Here is a 23,928-nt window from a genome sequence, read left to right as displayed (position 1 = left end):
TTGGTGTTTGTTTAAGGCAGAGCAACGACTGATTTTCAAGTGTGGGTATACATTTGCCTTCTTATACATCAACTTTTGACTGTTTCGTTAACAAATATTGAAGAATAAATTAAAAGCTGAACATTTGATGGCTTGAGATTGAATTATTGATACCATTAGATTTACCATTCTTAGAAAGCGATTGTTTTAAGATGTCATGATGAGATTAGTTGCCGTTAGCGTGCATAGCAACCACCGTTGTTGGCTTGTTTGCACCGCCCACTTGCGAAAGCTGCATAAATTTACCAATAGTATTCTTCCCTGTTCCCCATCCACCAATTGGAGCCGGCATGGGCGTGTTCCGATTGTTCCTTGTTCCGTGTGGAAAGTTTACCGGCTCGGGTGCAAAGTTTCAGCCGTCTGCAAACTGGGGTTCGTCGGCAGACGTCTCTGGAATATGCTGGTAACATCCAGGGTGTGTTCACACGGTTACTAGGCTTTAGTATATCCTAAGAATCTGCCTCCGCTTGTATTTAGATGAAGCCCAGTGATGCCAGATAACAGTAGTGTGAAAAGACGTTGTTAGCATCGTATTGTCTCAGCCAGCTAGCTTAACATAAGTCGTTGTTAGCTCGGTAGAACCACGGAGCTAGCTCGCTGATGTCCTGGTGATTCGTGGACGTGGGACATAGTGAAGCGTTATCTGACGTTTAGTTGAAGCTTGAATCTACAAAGGACTGTAAGGAAAGAAAAATGGCTTGCGAGCCAAATCGTGTCCGTTTACTATGTATGCTCTCTTTGACTTTTGGCTTCTTCGTAGTGGAAGTAGTGGTCAGTCGTATCACCTCATCTCTGTCGATGCTGTCGGACTCTTTTCATATGCTGTCGGACGTCATCGCCCTGGTGGTCGCTTTGGTCGCGGTACGGTTCGCCGAGAAAACCCATGCGACCAACAAAAACACCTTCGGCTGGATTCGGGCCGAGGTTATGGGGGCTTTGGTCAACGCCGTCTTCCTCACGGCGCTGTGCTTCACCATCGTTTTGGAGGCAATTGAGCGTTTTACCGAGCCCCACGAGATCGAGAGTCCGGAGGTGGTCACCGGTGTCGGTGCCGCGGGGCTATTGGTCAACTTGCTCGGACTCTGCTTGTTTCACGGTCACGCCGGCGGAGGCCACGGACATTCCCACGGGGGCCACTCTCATGGGGGTAAGAACAAGAGGGGAAAAGCCGGAAAGGCTGGGAATGGGTCTTCCGGAGAAGAGACTAACAACTTGGTGGGAAATCACAACAGCCCAGGTGATACGAGATCAAAAACAGGTAAATATATGTTGTTTTGGCATTCTTCGTTGACAAATGTGATTTGTGTACACCAGAGACTTTGGGGAACTGTTCAGACGTCTCAAATCTATTGTTTCCCACCACTGGTCTGACGGCATGCGTCGAACTTTATCTTTACTGATACCAGTACAGATTGTCTAACAGACCATCCACATCATCAACCTATCCTGAGAACTGCTTGAGTGACTAATCCATATTTTTTCTTTGACAGCTGCGATTTTAAGACATTTATGTTTGGGATCACATATTTGTTGAGTCATTCTATCCTTGGAAACGTGGCCACAGTTGGTGACAGAAGAAAGGGAAGCCTCAGGTTTCACAATTTGTAAATCTGACTCCTCTCTTACAAATAACTGATCTGGAAACTTATGCCAAACTCAGTCATAGGAGATTTTTTTTTTAAATCTCAGATCAAATTTAGCTAAATAAGTTAACATTTGGTAACTTCTTTCTGTTGCTCACCTTACTTAAATATCCACATGTTCCATTCAAGTGATTCACTTATTGCAAAACAGTAGTAACCTGATGGTGGCAGCCATGTTTAGTACAGCTTTTCATTCTGTGTGTAAATACATATCAATCGCTTGTTGAGTATAAACCACCATTTCTGCCCAAAAAACCTCCTTGTACCTGCTGCCAGACTTGTATCAGACAGTGTCTCCCTCACACACCCAATGAAGGGTTAATCCTATATACAGAAGAACATTTTCCCCCCACTGTTGGGCTCTGTCAGTTTCAATAAATGGGTGCTATATCCCCTCCTCCTCCATGCACTGATTGCTGTTAGTAGGCCATACATCAGTGTAACCACGAAGTCGACAGCCCCAGATACGCCATTAGCTGCTGATGAATGAGCTGAAGGTGTTCCAGGATGTAAGAGAGCCGCCGCTCCATGGGTTCAGTCTGTTCAGTGCCACCCTGCTTACAATTACTAATTAAATTTACATAATGTGAAGCACTGTTCAGTGTTTTGTTGTGTTTTGAATGCCACATGCTGGGAGTTTAGTGTCATGTAATCCACTGTGGGCCTCCACTATCTGTTCTTCTGTATGTGAATCCCCAAGCTTTTACACAAGACTAAGAAGTCTTCCACAAAAGCCATCATTGTGAGGAAGAAAAAATACAAATATGTCAAATGAAAAGACTGAGAATAAATTATTCTTGATCACCCTTCTCTTTGAATGGAGCCCCTCAAATTTGTTGCCTTTAAGCAACACAGGCTCTCTAGTAATTGAACATTTATGAGCCCTGTTTCTCCATGTTTTCGTTGTATTTTACAATTCAGTCTGTTTATCTCCTTTTAAATGCTGTGTTAGTATCTCTGTGTCAAAGTCCTTGTTGATTATTTAACTGTCATGCTCTAATAAACTAAACTTACCACCCTGATTATTTTTTTCTTCAGATGTCAGCTGTAAAGAGAGCTCAGAGGTGCAGATGAATGGCAACACCCACTTCGACGAGATGGACCATGACTCCTCGTCACAGCTCAACATGCGTGGGGTCTTCCTGCATGTGCTGGGCGACGCTCTTGGCTCTGTCATCGTGGTGGTTAATTCTATCATTTTTACATTTGTGTGGAAGCCTTGCAAATCCGGTGAGATGTGTGTGAACCCATGTATCAACAGCCACACCACAGACCACCGTCATGTCAATCACACCCTTGTCGATCTAATGGAAAGTCCTACTTCGGTCGCCGGGCCTTGCTGGGTTCTCTACCTGGATCCCACGCTGTGCATCATCATGGTGACCATCCTACTCTACACCACCTACCCACTGCTAAAAGAGTCGGCTCTCATCCTGCTGCAGACTGTTCCCAAGCAGATTAACATGCACCGGCTCAACGAGCGGCTGCTGAGCCTGGAGGGCGTTCTGGCCATCCATGAGCTTCACATCTGGCAGTTGGCTGGAAGCCGAATCATCGCCACGGCGCACATCAAATGCCACGACCCCACATCTTACATGGAGGTAGCCAAACGCATCAAGGACTTTTTCCACGACGAGGGCATCCACGCCACCACCATCCAGCCAGAGTTCGTCACGTTCAGCTCAGAGTCTCGGGACTCCCTGTGCGAGCTCTCCTGTCGGACTCAGTGCGCTCCCAAACTTTGCTGCGGCTCTGCGGACAAACAGAACGCCGGCTCTGACAAGAAGCCCGGCAGTGACTGCAGACCTACTGCTGCCCCAGTCCTGGAGGTGATCAGTGAGACCGCAGAGCAGGCAGCAGGCGCTCAGGTGCGCCCTCGGACTGATGCTGAGGTTACCATTACCAGAGAGGTGGAATCGTCTCTGTGAGATGTAGGGGACAGATAGAAACAGAGGGAAGGCAGGAAAATGACCACTTTGGGCAGAACCATCACTGTCATTTGCAGGAAGCTTTATTCTTTATGACCTGTTGTTTCCCCTAATACTTTTACTTAGCTTTTTATTCTGTTATTGCCCTTTTACATGCCAGACCTCTCTCCCACATTTATTCTTTGAGTTTGTATTAGTTTTTGTTTTTCCAGCCTCTCCTCTGCTGCTCAGCCCCTCTCTCGTTTTGTCTGTAGCCCTGGCAGTATAGTTGTGATGCATGTTGGGGTTCACGGACCTCATCTTCTCCAGGACTGGAGCGAGGCCTGCATGAGTGTCCCTCATTAGCACCGTGTTGTGATGCGTCATCTCACCCTATGGTGTTTTCTGTGCCAAAGCTTCTCACTGCAGGGCCGAAGGGATCAAAGAGACATCTTCTCCACATGGACAGTGAACACATCACTACGTTATGTAGTTTAGCCTACTGCACCTCTTGATAAAGAGTCTTGTTTTCGTGTAGGCTGTGAGCAAATCTATTTTCTTATCCTCTGGCTGCAAGTGGAATAGTATTGTATTACAAAATAATTTAATTATTTAAGTTATTAGAAATGATCTATCTCTATTTGTAGATGCTGTTTTATAATATTTAGTTTGGGTGATACAGAAAGATTTTTGCAGTTTTTCTGCCTTTGGATTTTTTCGACAGAACATCTTTGCTGTACTGTTTTTCCCAAATGTGATGTTTTTACAATGATTTTGTTTTTCAGACTTCTCTCTGGCCTTGACTCAGTTTTAATTGCAGTCATTAATGGGGTACAAAAGTCGTATCAACACGTCTCACCTTGCCTTTTAAACAAACTGCTGTGGTAGAGCATTAAGTATATTTGGCATAGTGTAACAGAACGTCTTGCAACGGCAGTCTTCTAATGAAATGTTTTTTTTTTTCTTCATAAATTTGACGCCTTGGAAGCCAGAGGGTTGGATCTGTTGTGAAGAATTGAGCACTGTACACTATTAGTTATGATGAACTATTATCTGTATAAGCCTGTACTGGAAGTCTTTCTCATGTTGGCTTAATTTTCTTTTGAAATCCTCATGAATGTGTTCGGCACCTCGTCAACAATCCATGCTGAGAGAGTTTTTATATTTCAAGGACCTTCTACCATGTTTGCATGACCAAACTGAGACCTGGTGTTCGACATTTAACAGCTCCACTAAGAGCTCTAGTTGCTGCTTACCAGCACCTGCTGGTATCCTCCAATATTATTACTCATGACTGTGTAGGGAATGACTCATATAGCTAATCTATCCTCTGGTTTGGGCAGCTGAGTGGGCTGTTTGCTGAATTAAAGTCCATATGGTGGCCTTTGAAAATGTATGATGTTCCCTCATATGCACATGTATCATCTAAAGTTGGTGTGTTTCAGATCTCCACTCTTAAATGTGTATGCAATATAGAAATATGTGCTGGGAGATTTTTTTTCTCCATTTGTAATGGTCACTTTTATTCAGTCTTTTATGACTTAAGCTCTATGTGCAAAATGAAAACATTTTTTTTATTTTAGATATGACATGTCTGCTAATGTGTTTTTGATATATATATATATATATATACACGTATATATCCACAGTACCTGCCCAGTGTGTCAATGTGAAATAAAAACAAAATATGGCTGTTTGGTACAGCTGAGGAGCCCAAATGTCTCAGTTTGACTTTGTTATAGTCCAGAACAAAGAAAGAGAGCAACAGACTGAGGATTGAAAAAGAGGGAAGTAGCTTCAAAATGAGGATGATGAAGAATGCAAACTGGTTTTAGTTTAAGGTGTCATTTCTTTTAGAAATGTGGACACCTCTGGCTAGGGAGTTTTCAAAATATCAGACAGCATATAGTGTCCTTTTAACTCTGCACCAGTAGTTTAAAAAAAAATCTTGTGCCAAAGTGAACCTCCAGCAAGAAGGAAACTACTTCATGAAATCATGTCCTGTTGCAAAATAAAAATTCTGGCTTCATAATATAAAGCCGGTTAGTGTGACAGCACTCCATTCACCACAAAGTGGAGAAAAACTGCCACCAAGTTTAAAAAAAGACCACAAAATGTTTACAAAGTATAAATCTCTTAAATGTCACTTGAAATTAAACATCTCTAAAGACAGAAGTTTAAACTTTTACGTGGAAGAGGTGAGAAAATGTAGAACAAAGTTACACATTGACAGGCTGTAAGTCTAACAGGAAATTTGTGGCTCATGTCTTCTCCCCAGTTAGAAAACCACAGCTCGTCTAAACAGTAATGATGGTTAGAAGTAAATCCGAGCCTGATGGAATTGAGTGTTGTGCTGCAACAACATAAGCATATAATTGCAGCTTTTCTCTGTGGTGTGAAGAAGCAGATTTATTGTGTGAGTCAAAGTCAGTGTGAGGCTGGAGGAGCTGACTTATGTAAGAGGCCTGGGGGCATTCCAGAGGCAACAAGTGCAGGGCTTTACCCAGCATTCCTCAGTGGTGCTGGGCTGCTTGCTTCTCACTAAAACTGACCCCTCCGGACGGACAGAAATTAGCTCATGTATAGAGAGGCACTAGTTTTGTGCTCTTTTCACTCCTGTGGGTTATTGTCTCATTTGTCACGAAACAGTGCTTTCCGATAGGGGATTACTCAGCAATCTGCAAATCACGTTCACTGTGCTCAGCTGTTCTGAGGAGTTTTTATCTGAAGCCTAAAAAGCCTGAGAAGAGCAGTCAGACCAGCTTTTTTCTTACTGATAGTGATCTAGAAGATTGACACCTGCATCATGTTTACATATTAGTCTAATCCTAATTGTGTTTATTGTGTGTGTGTGTGTGTGTGTGTGTGTGTGTGTGTGTGTGTGTGTGTGTGTGTGTGTGGTCATAGTAGGCCTGTCTCCCCAGCTTTGTCTGTGGGATTTTCAGACTGGGTGAAATGGAGGCTGAATTTGCATTCAGGGTGGGGCATGATAACACTGGACCTGAGGGTGAGAGGTCACAGTGTGGCTAAACGCATTCACCTTTGCCAACACAGCATTTGTGGGCGCGTTGACCTGCGTAAGCTGAAAAATCAGAACACAATTAACTCAACTGAAAAGCATCCTGATCATACTTTATTCCCCTCCTCATGGCCTCTTACATATTACTGATATTAGGACAGATTTCTGTAAAAAAAAAAAAAAAAGATCAAAATCTTGAAAATTGGATGCAAACTAAAATATGATAATCAACAAGCTCCAATGGACTCCTTCTTATTTATCACTCTATACTCTAAGCCAACCAGCTTTAAATTAAGACAGATGAGAGCAGCATCACTTTCAGTATTTCTGTTTAACACACTTATCAGCCAGAACATTAAAACTGCTGACAGGCTCATTCATGCATGTTGTTATTTTTTCTACATGTAACAGCTGTCTACAGGTGCAGTTTTCTCCAATAGGACAAACTGTTGCATCTCACAACAAAAGTTCTCCTGTAGCACAAACAATAGCCCCAGGGTCCAAATTACCCAGATCCTGATCAAGCCTGAACAGGTTTGATCCACAGAGACCTCAGTCTGCAACCTGCGGGACTCAGATTATCCTGTGGGTTCTGGATTTGGATGTGATCAATGATTAGTGTTTATATGGAGTGTCTGTGCGTTCAGAGCTGGACACTGAAAACTAAATGTCTGGAGTTATGTGTCTGGAGAAGTCTGGAGCTAGTCTTCATTTCCTTATATTTAGCTTTCAAGAAACCAGACTATTTTGTAATATTTTAAGTGGTCTTGGGCAATACTTCTCCAGGTTTTTTGGAAGTCAACCTCTCTTCAGTCTTCTCAGAAAGTTGGACTGTTATCCAGCCTTGTTAGATAAAAAAAAAGTTCTTTGGAGTCCATTTTATATTGAAACTCAGCTCGTGACACAGTCTCATTATCACTCCACATTATTTGGCTTCACAGACTTCTCGCTGGTCATGTTTCAAAAGGTTCACAAAGGTTTTGTGGTTCGGTGAAATGCTGGCTGATCAGTTTTAAGCTTTTTTCAGCAAAACAAAAACTGAACTGAAACACAGACATGTGGATCCAAAAGCAGAACTTTGACCTGCAACCCAATCAATTTCAAATAAATATTATTGAGCTGTGTGTGAGCTGAAAACAGAGTTGATGACTGTGAGTGACGGTGAAGCAGCTTGTTTAATTTCCTCTCTTCTGTATTCTCTCAAAAACACTTTCATTTTCTTTATTACATTTGACAGCCCCAACAGGGTGTGGTACAAACAGCTCAACACTGATTAGGTTTGTGTAATATTTTTCAAAGGTTTTTGCTTGACTGTCACCGACTTTGGTCTTTTTTCCCCCTGACTTTCATGAATGAATGACTGAATGGGCCTTTCAAGCAAATGCAGCAACACCAGGAGTCACAATCCCCTGAGTTTTACCTGCAAAATGTTACTGAAAAGGCACATACAATGAAACAAAGAGAGAAAACAGAGAAATCCAGAAAATACATGTCATGTATGGCGGCGGAGGTGAGGACCTAAATGCAGACAGTAAGGCAGGAGGCAGAATGATGCTGCTGACTGAGGTTTATTCCGGCACTTAAAATAGGAACCATGACACGACAGGGGTAAACACAAGGACCTGACAAAGACAACTGAAAACCAAGGGGCATATATACACAGAGGGAGTAATGAGGAACGGGTGAAGTGAATGAGAAATCAGACCAGGTGATCTAACGAGCCAGAAACAGAAAACAGAGCACACGAGGGAAAACTAACTTAACATGACAAAACCAAAAACCCAAACCATGATCGTAAAACAGAAACTAAAGATGACAAAAACCAGAACTATAAACCCCACCTGGGAAATTCTCAGGAACAGGGACATGAAGAGAAATGTCCACTCCAGGGACCCCCTCAGGAATCAGAAGAGAGGCGTCTCGACCGTAGCCCGTAGACACAGCCCATGATCATGACAATACATTGTTAAAGAGATGTACAATTACAAATAAGGGACAAAACAACAAAAAAGAAACAACATTTAAGCTGCTGCTGCTGCTACTGATGATACCACACACACACACACACACAAAGGTAAAAAGATGAAAAAATGCAGATAGTGAGAGATATATCACATCTCAGATCTAAACAACTACAAAAGTCATCTATCTGTACCAAGAAATACAACTCCCATGTGTTACACACTGTAAAATGTAACATTAGCTTATATGATCTCATTTTAATCTAGTTAAATTACCCAGGTTTTCAGAAGTACATATTTTTTATTTGGTTTATCCTATCAAACAAAGAAGTTATACCAACATAAAGTAGAGCTATAGAGGTAAAAAAAAAAAAAGGGGGGGGGGGGGGGTTTAAAATGATGCCCATTTTAGCTAAAACGTCAACATATCTTTTGTTTAGTTTTATTTTTATATTTATTCTTACTGTTATTTTTTTCGTGAACAAAACTGAGTTCTTTAGGAAGAATAAAATGCATCTTATGCCACCCTTGATGGTTTTTATCTCCAGAACTCCTTGTGTGAAGAAAGCAGTTGTCAGAAAAACTGTCTGAAAAAAACATTTTCACTCATATCAGCAATAATCCACCTTCCACCATCATTTCAGTGTACAGACATAAAAAGATACAGTTTACCTGCTGTAATGCTGTGTGATGATAAAAGAAACAAATCATCATGTGAAGCATCACCTTTAATTTATATGGATTTGATCCCATTCATTTTATTGAACAAACTCAAATTGTTAATAGTTACTTGTAGACAGTAAATTCTTTTCAGCAATGAGCCTGCACACTTTTTTTGAGAAAAGTTAACTTGTTAAAGTTTTACAACATCAAACATAATTATATTGGGCTTACTTTCAAGAAGCAACAAAGTCCTGGTAATGAGGCTGGACTGGCAGTAAAAGGAAGACAGACATTCAACACCATAATTCAGCAACACTTTTTCCTTATAAAAACATCCTTGTTTTTATTCATTCTTCTGTTTGCTTTCACTCTCATTGCTTTATTTGCTCTTTTAGATGGAGACTTTTCCATATTTCTCGACTCTAACTTCCATGACTTTTTGGAGGGTATCTTGCCTGCTGTGCTAACGACAGCTAACTGATGACCGTGTTAGAAAACATCTTGTGAAGGAAAAAGACAGAAGGGTGTTTCAGAAGGGTTAAAGTATTAAACTTGATCTTGTTTTTGCTTTTGTTTTCTTGTGAGTGAACCAGTAGATTTTTCTTTGTGCAGTTGCTCATTTGGGATCAATAACACATGGCGATCCAACCATCTGGCTCTGAAAGTGAAAATAAAGGGAACCACCTAAGAATTCCCAGAGAGTCCACTGGCCGACTGTCCTCTCCCACACTCCTTTCTTTGATCTGACCACATGGCCGTTTTGTACCCGGTGAAGCCCTGCGAGAGATTAGGAGAACAGGAATGTTAAACAGCCTGTTGTACTGAGGATGATGATGATGATCAGGAGGGAGAGAAGCTATCAAAAGCTGTTTTATAATTTGAGCTGAAAGTTATGGAGATTCTGGGGGGGTTTAGGTTCCATATTAGGTTAGAAATTTAAGTTTAATATTAATATGATCAGAAATGAAGAGTTCAGAGTTTATTATGATTTTTTAAACTTTCTCTGTGGTCTGATAACTTGACTTTGTTATGTAGTTTTGGTTCATTGTTAATCATGCCATTGCAGAACCATTTTTTTTTTTTTATTTAAAGTTAAAAATCTTGTTTTTCAATATTACAGTTAAAATTGAAAAGAAAGAAAGAAAGAAAGAAAGAAAGAAAGAAAGAAAGAAGAAGAAGAAGAAAAAAAAACACCCTTAAATATATTGTCTAAAATGCTCCTTTTTAGTGCCCCAAACAGTGTTTGCATGCAAACAATAGGCACAAATGTAGGTTCTAACAGCAGCCTTTCTGTGTGGAGTTTGCATGTTCTCCCCGTGTATGCGTGGGTTCTCTCTGGGTACTCCGGCTTCCTCCCACCGTCTAAATACATGCATGTTAGGTTAATTGATCACTCTAAATTCTTCCTAAGAATGAAGAGTGGTTGTTAGTCTCTCTCTGTGAGACCCTGCAATGGACTGGCGACCTGTTCAGGGTGTACCTGCCTCTTCCTGCTAGTTGCTGAGATAGTCTCCTGCTTCCCTGTGACCCTGAAATGGACTATAGAAAATGGATAGAAAATTGATACAAAAAAATATGTGGTTATCAAAATATACAAATGCAGCCAAGAAGGATTATGGATTTTTAACCACTGTAACTTTGCATTAATATATATATATATGTGTGTGTATGTATGTATATGTATATTTGTATGGAAAGAGAGAGAGAGAGAGAAATTATCACCCTTCATTTTCTGTTCTCTACTATTATCTCTATTATTATCATGTTCGTGTTCAACCTTGAGTGGGATCTATAAAGTTTATCTTATCTCACTTTCTATTTATTTATTTTTTTAATAAAAAAAGAAAACTTTTACAGCCTTTTAAAAGTTTCATAAGTTACATGAAAAATGCTGAATAAGCTACCAGTGTCAAAGGGTAACATAAAGAGCACAACTTTACTCCTGGAGTTCAAATCAAGGAAACAGTATCTTGTATTTTGTGTGTTTTTTATGATTTTTGTTTATGCAAAAGGATGGAGTTGAGATGTTTAGAGATTTATAAGGGGCTGGGTTTGTGTATATATATATATATATATAGATATATTAGATTAATTAGTACTTGATAGGAAGAAACGCAAACACTTTCTTTTTTTTCCTAGCCGCAATTTCAAAGGTCAAAAACCTGTTTATCTTTATCTTTAGATCCTATATATTATTTATCATGAGGACTCAACACACTTTTATCACTGTAGATTAGATGCAAATGTAATATAGATACAGAGATATGAAGGTATGGACACACACTTCATTTAAGTTTAGTTTGGGTATTTATTTATTAATTTTGTTGTAGAGAGAAGTGAACATACATGAGTAAATTACCAGAATAATCCCAGTATCTACAGTCATGATGGAGTGTGAAGCAGAAATAAAGGATTCAGTTTGTTATCTTGCATTCCATTAAAGTTATTAATTAAATTACATGTTTTCTGTTAAGGAAGATGTTGAGGAGAGGAGTTAATGTTTCACTAGCTGCCTCTGCTGCATGGTGAAGCTGCACTCGTCAGCCTCTCAGACTTTGATCACAGAGTTGAACAAGTTCAACCAGCAATAATTAATTCCTTGCTCATAAACAGAATGCTAACAATTCAATGCCAAACACACACTCTCTGCGCTCCCATGATCTGCACGCAGGGAAGAGTAAGTTGTCATGATCATGTGGAGACACACAACAGCATTGTCAGTCTGGACTCACCCCATTACAGCTGAGCTACAGGGAGAGGAAAGTTAAACATTACCTGACCTCTTCTTGTATGTTTCACATAAAATAATTCTTATCTTCCAGAAAACTGATCATTTTTTATTAATGTTCTGGGCTTTATTGTTTGCCTTAGCACAGCAATTTCTAAATTGTAGTCACTTTACATATGAAGCTATTTTAGCTTTAATCATTTTCATCCTTTCACTGATGGATTTACTTAAAGAGTTGTGGATCACCATACCTGTTAAGCTGGTCTAAAAGACGTGATCACATCATAATTTGGTGACAAATAAATGCTGAATCCAGAATGTTTGTAAAAACTGAAAGAGAACGTGTATGTTCATTTTTGTAAGGATGGTCCATCTGCTTCCATTGCATGCTCAGATGAATCCATATCCCTAACTAGTATGTGATAATGTTCCAAACTAGCTAAATTACTTAACTGCTAATTAACCTCTTCCATTGTATGAGATATGTGCAGTACGGAAGATCTTTGCACATGTTAGGAAACATGAGGGTTAAAAGACTACCAAGCATTACCAGCCAAACCAACACACATTTCAAACCCCAAGGCTGGGAATGTAGCAAAAACATGAAAACTATCCACTTTAGAACCTCTGCTATTTTCTCTACTTCCTGCAAGCCACACAAACAACACTTCTGAAGTAATTTCTCATGTCTCAGCTTTCTATCAAGACCAAGATCATGCATATAGCCCTTGTAGTTGTGAAGACATGCCCCATTTATTTTGGGGATGTCACTTTGGGCAAAGGGTAGAAAAAATAGGCCTCATCAAGAAGACGTTAAGCTGCAAATTTTTTAAATTTTTTTATGGAACTGAAAACAGTAAGTAAATAAAAAATAAATAAATAAATAAATAAATAAAATAACAAGAGATCAAAGAAAACAAAGACATTTGATAATTTTTTTGAAAATATGTCCTTATTTCAATTTAATGATGCAGTAGCTAGCACATCTAAACATAAAATTCAATGAAAGACATCAATAGTTTTTAAGTACTTTTACTAACTCACTTGATTAGGCAAAACGGAAACAGATGTGCAACATGACTGAGTGTAAAATGTCACTTAAAGATTTGAATCTCCACGGGTCTAAGATGTAAAGCTCTCACATTTTTATTAAGGCTGAAGTTCATGTTGGGATAAATTTTAATAATCTAATAACTTCACTCATCTTTAAATTTTTAATCTGGTGCAGAAAAATGTTTTTTTATTACTTAAAATTAAATATTAAAATCTGGAAAACCATTAAAATTAGCCACTACTTCATATTTACTGGTAAAAAATTTATATTTTCTAGTAATACTTTAAGGTTAACATCCCCTGTGATGGAACATCATTTAGCAAAATCATGCAAAATCTGAGTTAAATCAGTGAATCCTTAGCTGTGATTTATCCAGCACAAGAGTGCAGAATTGTAAGAAGAGCTTATTCACCTGTACTCTCTCTGGCGGCTGCAGAGACTGAATAAGACTTACTGTAGACGTGATCATGCCTGAAATGGGACATTGCAGCTGTCACTGCCTTGGCTGTGTTTTGGTTGAGACTGATGAGTCACATTGGTGTAAAATGTGTTCAACAACGACTGTATGCAGATTGCAGAGGCAAGGTGTGTACAATGATGGCTGTATTGATTCAGGATAGCGTATTCCTTAACTCTGATGATGTGTCACAGAAATATATAACGTTCACACAGTAGCTAAATATATCCATAGCACCACAAAGCTGTTGGCTGTTAATACCCTTAATTATGACTAATAATTCAGTTCTATGTAAAACATCGCCCTTACAAGCAGGATGATGGAAATATGGGTCTCATGAACATTTTCAGATCTGGAAAATGATTGGACCTGGAAATCAAAATTACTTAGTTAGGATAAGAACACGATCATGTTAAGCCGGCATATGTAGCTGTTCTAACAATCACTAAGGGTCACATAATCCACTCATTCATCCATTTTTTTTTTCCAATTCAAGACCACACAGGGTCACAGCAGCTATCAGGTAAGAGGCAGGGTGCATCCTAGATAGGTTGCCAATTTGAAAAAGGGCTGGTATATTTATTGAACATATTGATATGATTTGACCAAGTACAAATATCACATGAGCATGTTTTAAGGAGACTGACTGAACCACAGCAGCAGCTGAACTCAGTTTCATACGAGTGGAAATCATGAGTAATAAATTAATTGGAAAATCCACAAGTTCATGACCAAATATATGTAAAGAATAAGGAATATAATACTGACTTGCTCTTGCTCTAAGGTCACTAACTAACATTCATTCTGTACTGTTCTGCTCCATCATGTAGTAGTGCACATGTCTCTTTTACTATACTGGTTATAAAGAAATAGTGAAAGTAACCCTGAAGGAGAGATCGCTACCTGTGACATCTAAACCTTTTTTAATATAATGGTGATTCTTTATAACTCCAAGGATCAGAAAATCCATCCATCCTCTATACCACTTTGTCCATTAAGGGTCACGGGAAAGCTGCAGCCTAACCCAGCATTAAGCAGGTGAGAAACAGGGTACACCCTGTACAGGTCACCAGTCCATCACAGAGAGAGACAAACAACCACTCACGCCTAGGAGAATTTAGAGTGACCAGCTGGAAGGTGGGGGTTTAGACAGTGGGAGGAAGCCTGAGTACCTGGAGAGAACCCACACATACACAGAGAGAACATGCAAACTCCACACAGAAAGGCCACTGTTCGAACCTCGCCCCAGCTGAGGCTCGAACCAGTGACCTTGCTGTGAGGCCACGGTGCTAACCACCCATACCACTGTGCAGGATCAAACACAACAAAACAACAACAGCAGCAACAACAACAACAAAACAGAGCTTACTTTTCCAATCAGTGTAGCAACCTAGTGGAATCAATATAGGTTGTTTGTTTTTTTCTCTTAGTGTCACTTAGAGGTTGATTAATTAAGACGATGTGATTGTAGCAGATAATGTTTTTGAACAAAAAATATAACACATTAATATTTAATATTTAAAAATATATGTATTTATATTTTTTTCTTTTTTTTTTTTTTTACTAGTAGCAACAGATAAATGTTTTTACAAGTGTTCATGCTTTATTTGTCTTGGACATCTGGATGAATCTACAGGCAGCACAGTTCACACCCTGCTGCTGGTTTCATGCTGATCTAAAGGTTTGTGGCAGCAGCAGTATGTGATCTGCAACAAAAAGCAATACACCAAACATAATTGAATAACACAACTGTTAACTAAACATGTATTTATTATGTTTTTAAGATTTGGGACTGTGTTTTGTATTCGGCACAATGCGCACGGTCTCCCGGTTTTTTCTTTTATCATTTGGTTGTAATTTTGCTTTGAACATATCTGCATGCTAAGAATCTAGACATCCCCCCTAAAAAAATATTTTTTTTTTGTAATTCAAAAGTATTTGTAATTTAATTCTGAATCCAATACAAAGAACTCAACAATATCAATGATGGGCCAGGGACCTGCTGTGGAAAAGAACAAGAAAAACTAAGTTAAACCGCAGTAATTACATATACTGTACATTAATAAGGAGTCAGAGCAGAGTCAGGAGTTCTCATTATATCATGTGAGGTCCCCCAGCAGCCTAAGCCTGTTGAATCATAAGTGATGGGATGGGTAGGGGTCACCCAGCCAGTCCTAAGCCTTATGGCGTCTTAAGCCTTATCGTAGTGGCAGAAAAGGAGTCAGTTTCCTGAATTGGAAACTGGGTTAACTAGAGAGGGACCTGATAACTGATGGGTCTGGGGAAGTCAGGATCAAACCACCAATCTTGCAAACTGGCAGACAGCCGCTCTTCCTCCTGAGCTACAGCTGACCGGGTGCTTTCAAATTTCTAATAGCAAGTCTAATTTTAGGGCACTCCTATTATTTTAGTTCCTGCACCACAAAATGCAGACTAACTGTAGTTTACAGAGCTACATTTACTACATCTTATTGGTAGATATTAACCAATAGAAATTAGAAACCACAAACTGGCTGTTATGTCACTTTAGCATTTTTATCCAAGGAAAATTCCACGAAATATGACATAAAAATGTTTTCCTCCTGCCTAGTCCCCCTTAGCAAGTACCTTATTTGGTCCATATTTATTTGTGTAAAAGTGCCTTTATACTCTTCAGAACTAAAGGAAAGATGAATGTAGTGAAAGCAGGTGAGACCTTGAGTGTAATAACCTTAAACTAGAGCAATAGTTTGCTTTTCAGCAAAAACCCAATGTGAGGTTTCAGGAAAAATCTGCCTAAACTCAAATCAATAAAGTCATCTTTGCTTTTTCTTTAAAAAGAAAGGAAAATAAGAATATTTGAGATGTTTTAAAACACAGTTTAATCTAAGTCAGTGAGCCAATGGTCTGACATGTCCACACAGACTGTCAGCTCTTATTTGTAGGGAGGAAGTCATTCTTTCATTTCATTACTTTTTAGCCATCTGTCCTTGCAATATGGTCATGTCAGAGGCAGAGAATCAGGCCTCGGGGTGTCCCAGTCACAGTGACTGTTAGACTGTATGCTGGCACACTGATCTCCCTGCAGTTGGGTAAGCAGAGAAAACTGGAATAGATGAATATAAAACGTATGCCATCATTTTTCTTACTTCTGTTTTATGAAGATGGTGATTAAGGCTGCTTCGGCAAAATGTGTAGATGCATTAAATTAATCGTATCATGTACAACAGACAGCAGCTTTATGCTCTAAACAAGCTGACTGTTGGCACTTAAAGAACTTAAAACATTTTAATGGAGGACAATACCATCTATCTGCAATTAGCAACTCCTTGAAAGAAAAACACTATGGTTCTGCAAACAACATACATGTACAATCTCAACTTGTCTGCACCTCCAATTTATAGCATATGAGATATTAAGATATCATTTGATATTGATGCTGTTGTGCAACAGCCTGGCAATGTTATGGAGAAAACAAACTTTCTGATGACAAGTGCATATGTTAACTGATAGCGGAGGAATAGGTCCGTTAAAGGAGATAAGAGGAAGGCTGTGGAATAAGTTAAAGAACATTCATTCTTGGTACTTGGTACAGGGGTTATTGACAAAATGTCGGTATGTGAGTTGGAAATAACAGGCTATTCAGACTTAATAAGACTGATCTACAGTTTGCAGACAACTGTCTGGTGATAACACTGATATACTGCTTACTTTGTTTAAGTTTTAGTTTATAGTTTTTATAATGCCTGCTTTTCCAGCAGCTTGTGATGAGCTGTGGTAGCCTGAGCTCACAGTGCACATCTCAGCCCACAGTCCACAGAGGCTTTTCTAGTGAAATGGGTTGTTGGACAAAGGCCAATGAAAAAGGGGATGTCAGCAAATCATTTTCCCCCTCTGCACGCATGTGATCTGCCATGAACTTCCTTCCCTATAGTCACACCAGAGAGCAGCTTGGGATTTTGCTGTCAGGCCAATTGTATTACAGCGTCTGATGTTAAAGAACACATTGCACAGCTCTGGATTACATAATTAAGTTTGAGCAAGAGGGAATTTCTGAGGGGTTGTTTGCTAAGTTACATCAGGAAGGGAATCCATTAACACAAAATGTGTGTATATTGGTATTAGATTGCTAATAATTTTGGATAAATGGATTCTAATATAATCCTTCTGCTTACTTTTCTTCCCTTCTCCTTCCAAGATAATTTTACTTTTCTCCTTTTACATCTCAGCTCTTACAAAAACAACAACAAATAGGGTTGATTCATGTTTATTTTGGATTTGATTTAAGATGTATGAAAATAATCCACAGTTATGTGTTTTGAAAGATTTCAGAAATGACAGATGTAAATTGATGACATAATGCCTCCTGTCATGTTCCCACCTCATACTGTTTCTACCACTCATGTACAAATTCAGTCTTGCTGATGTGAACACATATAGTGTTCAAATAAGAATGATTAAATGATTAAATGATCAATAATTATATAAAAACAAGGACTGAAAAATAATCTCTCAATCTGTATCTGTATTTGAATTTGAATACTACACATCAGTCTCTCCATGCTGTCTGTCTGATATAAATGTCTGCCCACAAAACCCAGTGATACTTGATATATGGCTTCCTCCAAGTCTAATACAATTTAAGGCTGTATTTCTGGGTGCACAGCTGACAAATATATTTAACTGAAGTTCTGCATGGGGCTTTATTAAAGTGGCATGACAGGTTCTCATGCAGTGCTACTTGAAAACTTACTGTAAAGTCAGGGTCAACAAACAGTGTTTTTTTTTTTTTCCTTAGTCTTTATGCACATATAAGATTCCCCAAACTGAATCTTTTTAGAATTAGAAAAATACACACTGAAGGAGGTGGAAAGATCCTTGAATTTTTGCATTGGAAATATTCTTATAACTGACCAATGATTCTTTGACAGAATGTGGTACAGTGTGATGAGCCCAGACTAAGCCTTTGGGGTATGCTCCTTTTATACCCAGTCATGGCACCCTAACCAGTCACCAAGTACATTGATAATAGTAATAATTCTTTCTTTCTTTCTTTCTTTCTTTCTTTCTTTCTTTCTTTCTTTCTTTCTTTCTTTCTTTCTTTCTTTCTTTCTTTCTTTCTTTCTTTCGCCAGTGAAAAACATCTAATTTGTGCTGTATTTTTCAAATATAGGTTATCAAACTACAGATTATTATTGTTGTTGTTGTTGTTGTTTTTGCATTTTAGAAAACAACCAAACTTTTTTGGGAAATGAAATTTGCACTTAGTCCATATTCCGGAGGATGCAGAAGACAGGGGCGGGTATTTGCACACGGAAGTCAAAAACCAAGCATATGAGATCACAGAGTACAAGTACACACGCCACATACTGTTGACATAACTGAACATTAAAACTGAATCTTTTAAAGCTGAAGCTCATTTTTAATTTACATCCTGAAAAGTTAAAAATAGTCAAACAACAAAAAAAAAAGAAGCAAAACCTCAATACCAGTGGACTAGATGTCAGTTTTCAGTGCATCGTGCTTGGCTCATCATGTGACTGTTACTCAGTTTGCCTCAGTGTGGAGTGCACAAAGGCTGATGCAAGTGTATAAGAGCTTGACAATCAAATAATGCTAACATTCATCAGAGCCTGTGTCTGTCCACGACACTTCACTGCTTGTTTCCTCCTAGAGAAGCTGGATTGTTTTTTAATGTGCTGTTCAACAAGCGGCTGTTAAAGTCTCTGAAGAGTGAAATAATATAGAGCAGATGTCTGTCTGCCAGCATGTCTGTTACTATTCCTCTAAGGCTCCTCTCATTGTTGTTGATTGCTCAGTAGGGAATGTGTTCATGCATGTGGATTAATGTTTGTTCAGCAGGTGAAGCCGAGTGTTGTTTGTTTGATCAAACTTTTTAGGCATTTTAGCCACAGAATGTGCAGTATGAGTTCTCAAAACATGGAGTTCATTTCTTCTGTTCCCTTTCCCCACCCAAAAACCTGCGTAACACAACTCATACCACATGTGATGACTGTTACCCCATCAACCTGAGATGATTCTGTGGAGACTGAGGAAAAAAGATCCTTCTCTGTGTTTTGTGAAGCATTTTAGGTGCTAAAATGGTGAGCCTCTGCCCTCTAGTGGTGCATTTTGAGTACTGCAACATCATAATGCATACTAATAAATTACAGTATGTATTACAGTATTTTATTGAACAAAGAGTTGCAGGATAGATAATAACATAATGAGAGTCTTCTTTTTTCTTTATAAAAGAACTTCCTAAAAATAGAACTAAAGAAAACATATAAAAACACTAGCTTAAATAAAAAAAATGATATATTTACATTGTGATGCAAGGTGGGTTTCACAGATTCATGAATAATGTTTTGATGTGTTTTTTTAAACTTTTGAGAGTGACTAGAAGAATAGAAGAAGAATAGGCTGCATAGAGGTAAATCTTTTCCAGTAATCATCTGATTGCAGTATGAAAATGAGCTGTCACAGGATGAACATGACATGTTATTGTTAGAGGATTTAGTGAATAATTTGTGCTTCCCCCTGAGTCACACTGACTCACTGTCTATATATTACATGTCAGGCTTGGATTACAAGCTTTATCTATCGGGATTAAATGACGATGTGTGCCTAAAATAAGGCCAAAAAATTCCATGAGGTTGGAAACTTACAGCTTTGGTATCAAGATAAAGAGATTTATTAAGAAAAAATATATTTAGCTGTTTGTGCTGGTTTGTTGAGAAAAAAAATGAAAATATGATATCTGATCACAGACAACACGATGATAAGATGTTCTCTGTTAAAACTGATAAATTACAGCAGAGTAAATATTTTTAGAACATGCTTTGCCAGTTGGGATATATTGTGTTAAGCGTTAAGAGTAGAGAGATTCCATCACCCTGGCAGCAGTTGGGGGTTAATTTTCCAACATTTTGAGTCACAACACACAAAATAAGATGCATTGACGTTTGCGGCCCCCACCCCCACATGACGACTTAGTGATTAATTGTGTGATGTATCGAATGGATCATCTTGCAGCATCCTCTAAATGTCGGGCTGGAAAACAATCAGAACTGTCATAAATAAGGAGGATAAAGTGGGTTTTTGGTGGTTCACCGCTGTGACAAGGCATCACCATGTCCAAAATCAGATTTTTAATTTGGCATGTGTACTAACTTTGTTGTTTATTGTTAAAAAAAAATGAATGGGACAATTTTTTATATCTTCATTAATCGTTTTGACAGCCCTTGTAAAAAAAAAAAAAATCTCAAATTTATTTGATAAATGTAGGCTATATAATTCTAAAAATTATCTGGCGATCCCCTGAAATTATCTTGTGACCCCCAATGGGGTCCCAACCCCCAGTTTGAAAACCACTGCTCTAGACCCAAACCCACCTCTGTAACCACAAGGCCACCATTGCTTTATGGGTAGAACCAGGAAAAGAAAGCGGAATAAATAATATCTTGTGTTTATTCTTATGAGTTTGCATTCCAATGCAAAAGTACTGCAAGAAAACATAAACTCCAAGCAAACAAACAAACAACATGATCTTTTCTGGGCTGAATAGTCCTATCAGACTCATGCTTGAGCTGCTGATGTCCACAGTCTCTGTATTATATAATACATGATAGCCTATCATATGACATGTCAGCCTTTCTTATACAAATGGTAGAATAAAATGATGAAAAATGTCTAATTCAAATTATCTTGTGAGTAAAGTCACTCAAAAGTAGTCTTAAAAATATCTTGCAAAGATCTTTTGAAGGTTCCTTTCTTCTCTGCATCTGAGAGCTTAGTAAAAAATAAGAATTGGATCCCTTCCGCGTGTGGATCCTAACCAAAATTCTCCTATTAAACTGTATCCGTTCTTTTGCAAATAAAAGGAAATTTTTAAAAACATTAATTTTTTTATTAAAGGAGGGTTAAAACTGTGGAAACAGAGGCTGCATGGCTCTGTTTAAGTCAAAAATAAAAATGTGATGTGTTTCACTTTAGGTCTAGAAAAGCCAGTTTGATACAAATCCACTTTAGCTCCTTTCTTATAACATCAAACATGTATGAATAATTGGTAAAACACATTTAAGATTAAATTTCATTAGATTATAAATGACTGATAAAACACAACACAGACAGGAGATTATATCCCCCCCATAAGCCAGCGAGGGTCAACATGAACTCAGACAGGGTCACTGAGGGTGGTAAACACGTGATGAAGTGAGGAGGAGTCTGACATGCGTCACAACACACAACAATCTGCCAAAACTACCAAATAACACCAGTGCTGGTGACGTACCGTTGGTGGAGCGTGGCATGCTGCTGATGAAGAGAATCACTTTAGAGGATTAAGACTGTCATCTGTTTGGATTACAGAGGGAGCTTACCTGCCCATCTGTCACCTTCAGGCCGTGCTGGACGTGCTGCCTTTGCATGACCACATTATCATCTTGGGGCTGCTTAAAAACATGATGCTATGGCTCTAAATGGGTCTGAACTCAACTTAGAGTTTATTTTGATTTGACTTAACAAAATTAGACTCAACAATATCTTTTTTAAATCGTAAAACGTGGTGTGTTGATCAGCCCAGTTGCATCCCAGCAATGAGGTTTCTGGTTCCTATTAATTAAATTAATAAAATGTTACATCCTAAACTGAAACTGAAGACTGAAGAACTGTAGACTCCTCAAATGGATTTGTTATAACAATGCAGTTTAAAAAAAAGTGTTTTAAGTTATTTAATGACATATATTCCTATATAGTTTCATACAATTTCAGGTAAGAGAAATAAACTGTAATATCCATAATTCATACATTTTAAACTTTGATTACTTTGATTAGAAAGCAGGAAAGAAAAAAAGTATACACAAACTTACGTCAAAATCAAATCGATCAATTGGTCAAATTGGTCTTTGGGAATCAAAATCTAGAGAAAAAAATTCTACATTATCTAATCTACATGATGTCTACATTAGAACAACTGCAGTCCAAAGTTATAATATTTATCCTACGCTATTTCTCTAACACTAAAAACGTTTGGAAATACAGTAAATGCTCCCAAATTTATATACTGGAGTGTACACAAATAATAAATGAATGCAGTATATATATAGTAGTATATATAGTCAGACATCATGGAGCTCACAACTGAATATTTCTTTTTTCTTCTCTTGTCATAACCTAATTAGTTGAGATACAGAAGAAGATGTAGAGTTAATATGAAAATGTAAGTTTTAGGTATTTGTGTTATGAGTGTTATTTGTCTGTGCATAATAAATTAACTCATCCCAGTACAGTGCACAGGGTGTTAAGCCATCCTCTGATGCAGGCTAACTTTTTAACAAGCTTTAACAAGTGCTATGTAGTTGATGTTAGAACAGAGATCCAGTAAATATCATTCTCTCATAACATTCATTTGACTGACTCAGTGGAGAGTGTTTGACGGCGTACTGCCTGCTGAATCATTCAGTGGTGATTTCAGACTACTCGCAGGTCTATCCAAGCAAACAGCTGCTGTAGGCTTTCCAGGTGAAACTAAATTAATCTTAGCCAACTCATTTTGGGAAATAGTAAAAGAGCAGGTGATTTAATTGTTGGAAGAGAATTTGCTGCTTCAGCTGCAGGGTTCAACTGTGGATGTTAACTCTGTCTCAGCTTTGGAAAGAATCACAAAGATTGATTTAAATGCAAATTATGTTGCCACAGCTTCTATAGGCCTTTAGAGGATGGTTAATCTTTTTTTTTTTCTTTTTAATTTGGACCTGATGAGAATTGGCAGGTGGGATTCTGAGTAAATTCAGTTGTATCTTTATTTATTTATTTATTTTTTCCTCAAGATATCTTGGCACTCCTTAGAAAGCACAGTTGTTTCTGCTCTCTCTATTTTCCATTTCCCTGCGGTGGCAAAACAGAGTTCATAGTGCAGCCTTTTATTTACAGAACAACACTGAAAGAAGGAGGAGATGTGATGAGGATTTTAAGGTTACTGTGAAAATGTGTAGAAGGAAATCATCTGAGATTAGCTAACACCTACACACAGAACAAACCATTGATCGCCACCTACACAGCGACTGCACATCCAGTCTGGATTCTGTCTCTGCTTCTCAATTATCTGCATCACACACACACTTACACAAACTAACAAAAACAGTTTCTCCTGTAATTAGCACATTTCCGGCCTTCCTCTAAATCATGTCCAGCTGTGGGCCAGTGACACTCATTATCTGTGGGAAGTGAATTCACACAGGATGACCTGTTGCCACTAAACTGAGCTGTTGTCAGTTCATGCTGAGCCCACACTACAATATCGCCCATCCTCAAAACAACATCCTTGGATTTATCCGCCTCTCCCCATCTCTCTGCTCAACCCACTCTATCCCTTCTATCTGCCTCTTCATCGCTCTCCAGCTCCGTTTCAGCTGATAGAGCTCATTGTGGACAAATAAGCTTAAGAGCATCACTATGGCAACAACAAATCGTAAAAA

At 38.6% G+C, this 23,928-nt stretch overlaps 1 protein-coding gene across 1 annotated transcript; it reads left to right on the top strand.

The window, feature by feature from the left end:
- The first annotated feature begins 308 nt into the window (after positions 1–308).
- On the top strand, positions 309–5,300 carry slc30a1a (solute carrier family 30 member 1a). Its single transcript, XM_041976394.1, has 2 exons — positions 309–1,297; positions 2,721–5,300. Exons 1-2 carry the CDS (start codon positions 733–735, stop codon positions 3,608–3,610), a joined length of 1,455 nt encoding a protein of 484 aa, XP_041832328.1. The 5' UTR covers positions 309–732; the 3' UTR covers positions 3,611–5,300.
- The last annotated feature ends 18,628 nt before the right edge of the window (positions 5,301–23,928 follow it).

This window comes from Melanotaenia boesemani, chromosome 22 (genome assembly GCF_017639745.1).
Source record: "Melanotaenia boesemani isolate fMelBoe1 chromosome 22, fMelBoe1.pri, whole genome shotgun sequence".
NCBI classification, from domain to species: Eukaryota; Metazoa; Chordata; class Actinopteri; order Atheriniformes; family Melanotaeniidae; genus Melanotaenia; species Melanotaenia boesemani.
This window is presented reverse-complemented; position numbering and strand designations above follow the sequence as displayed.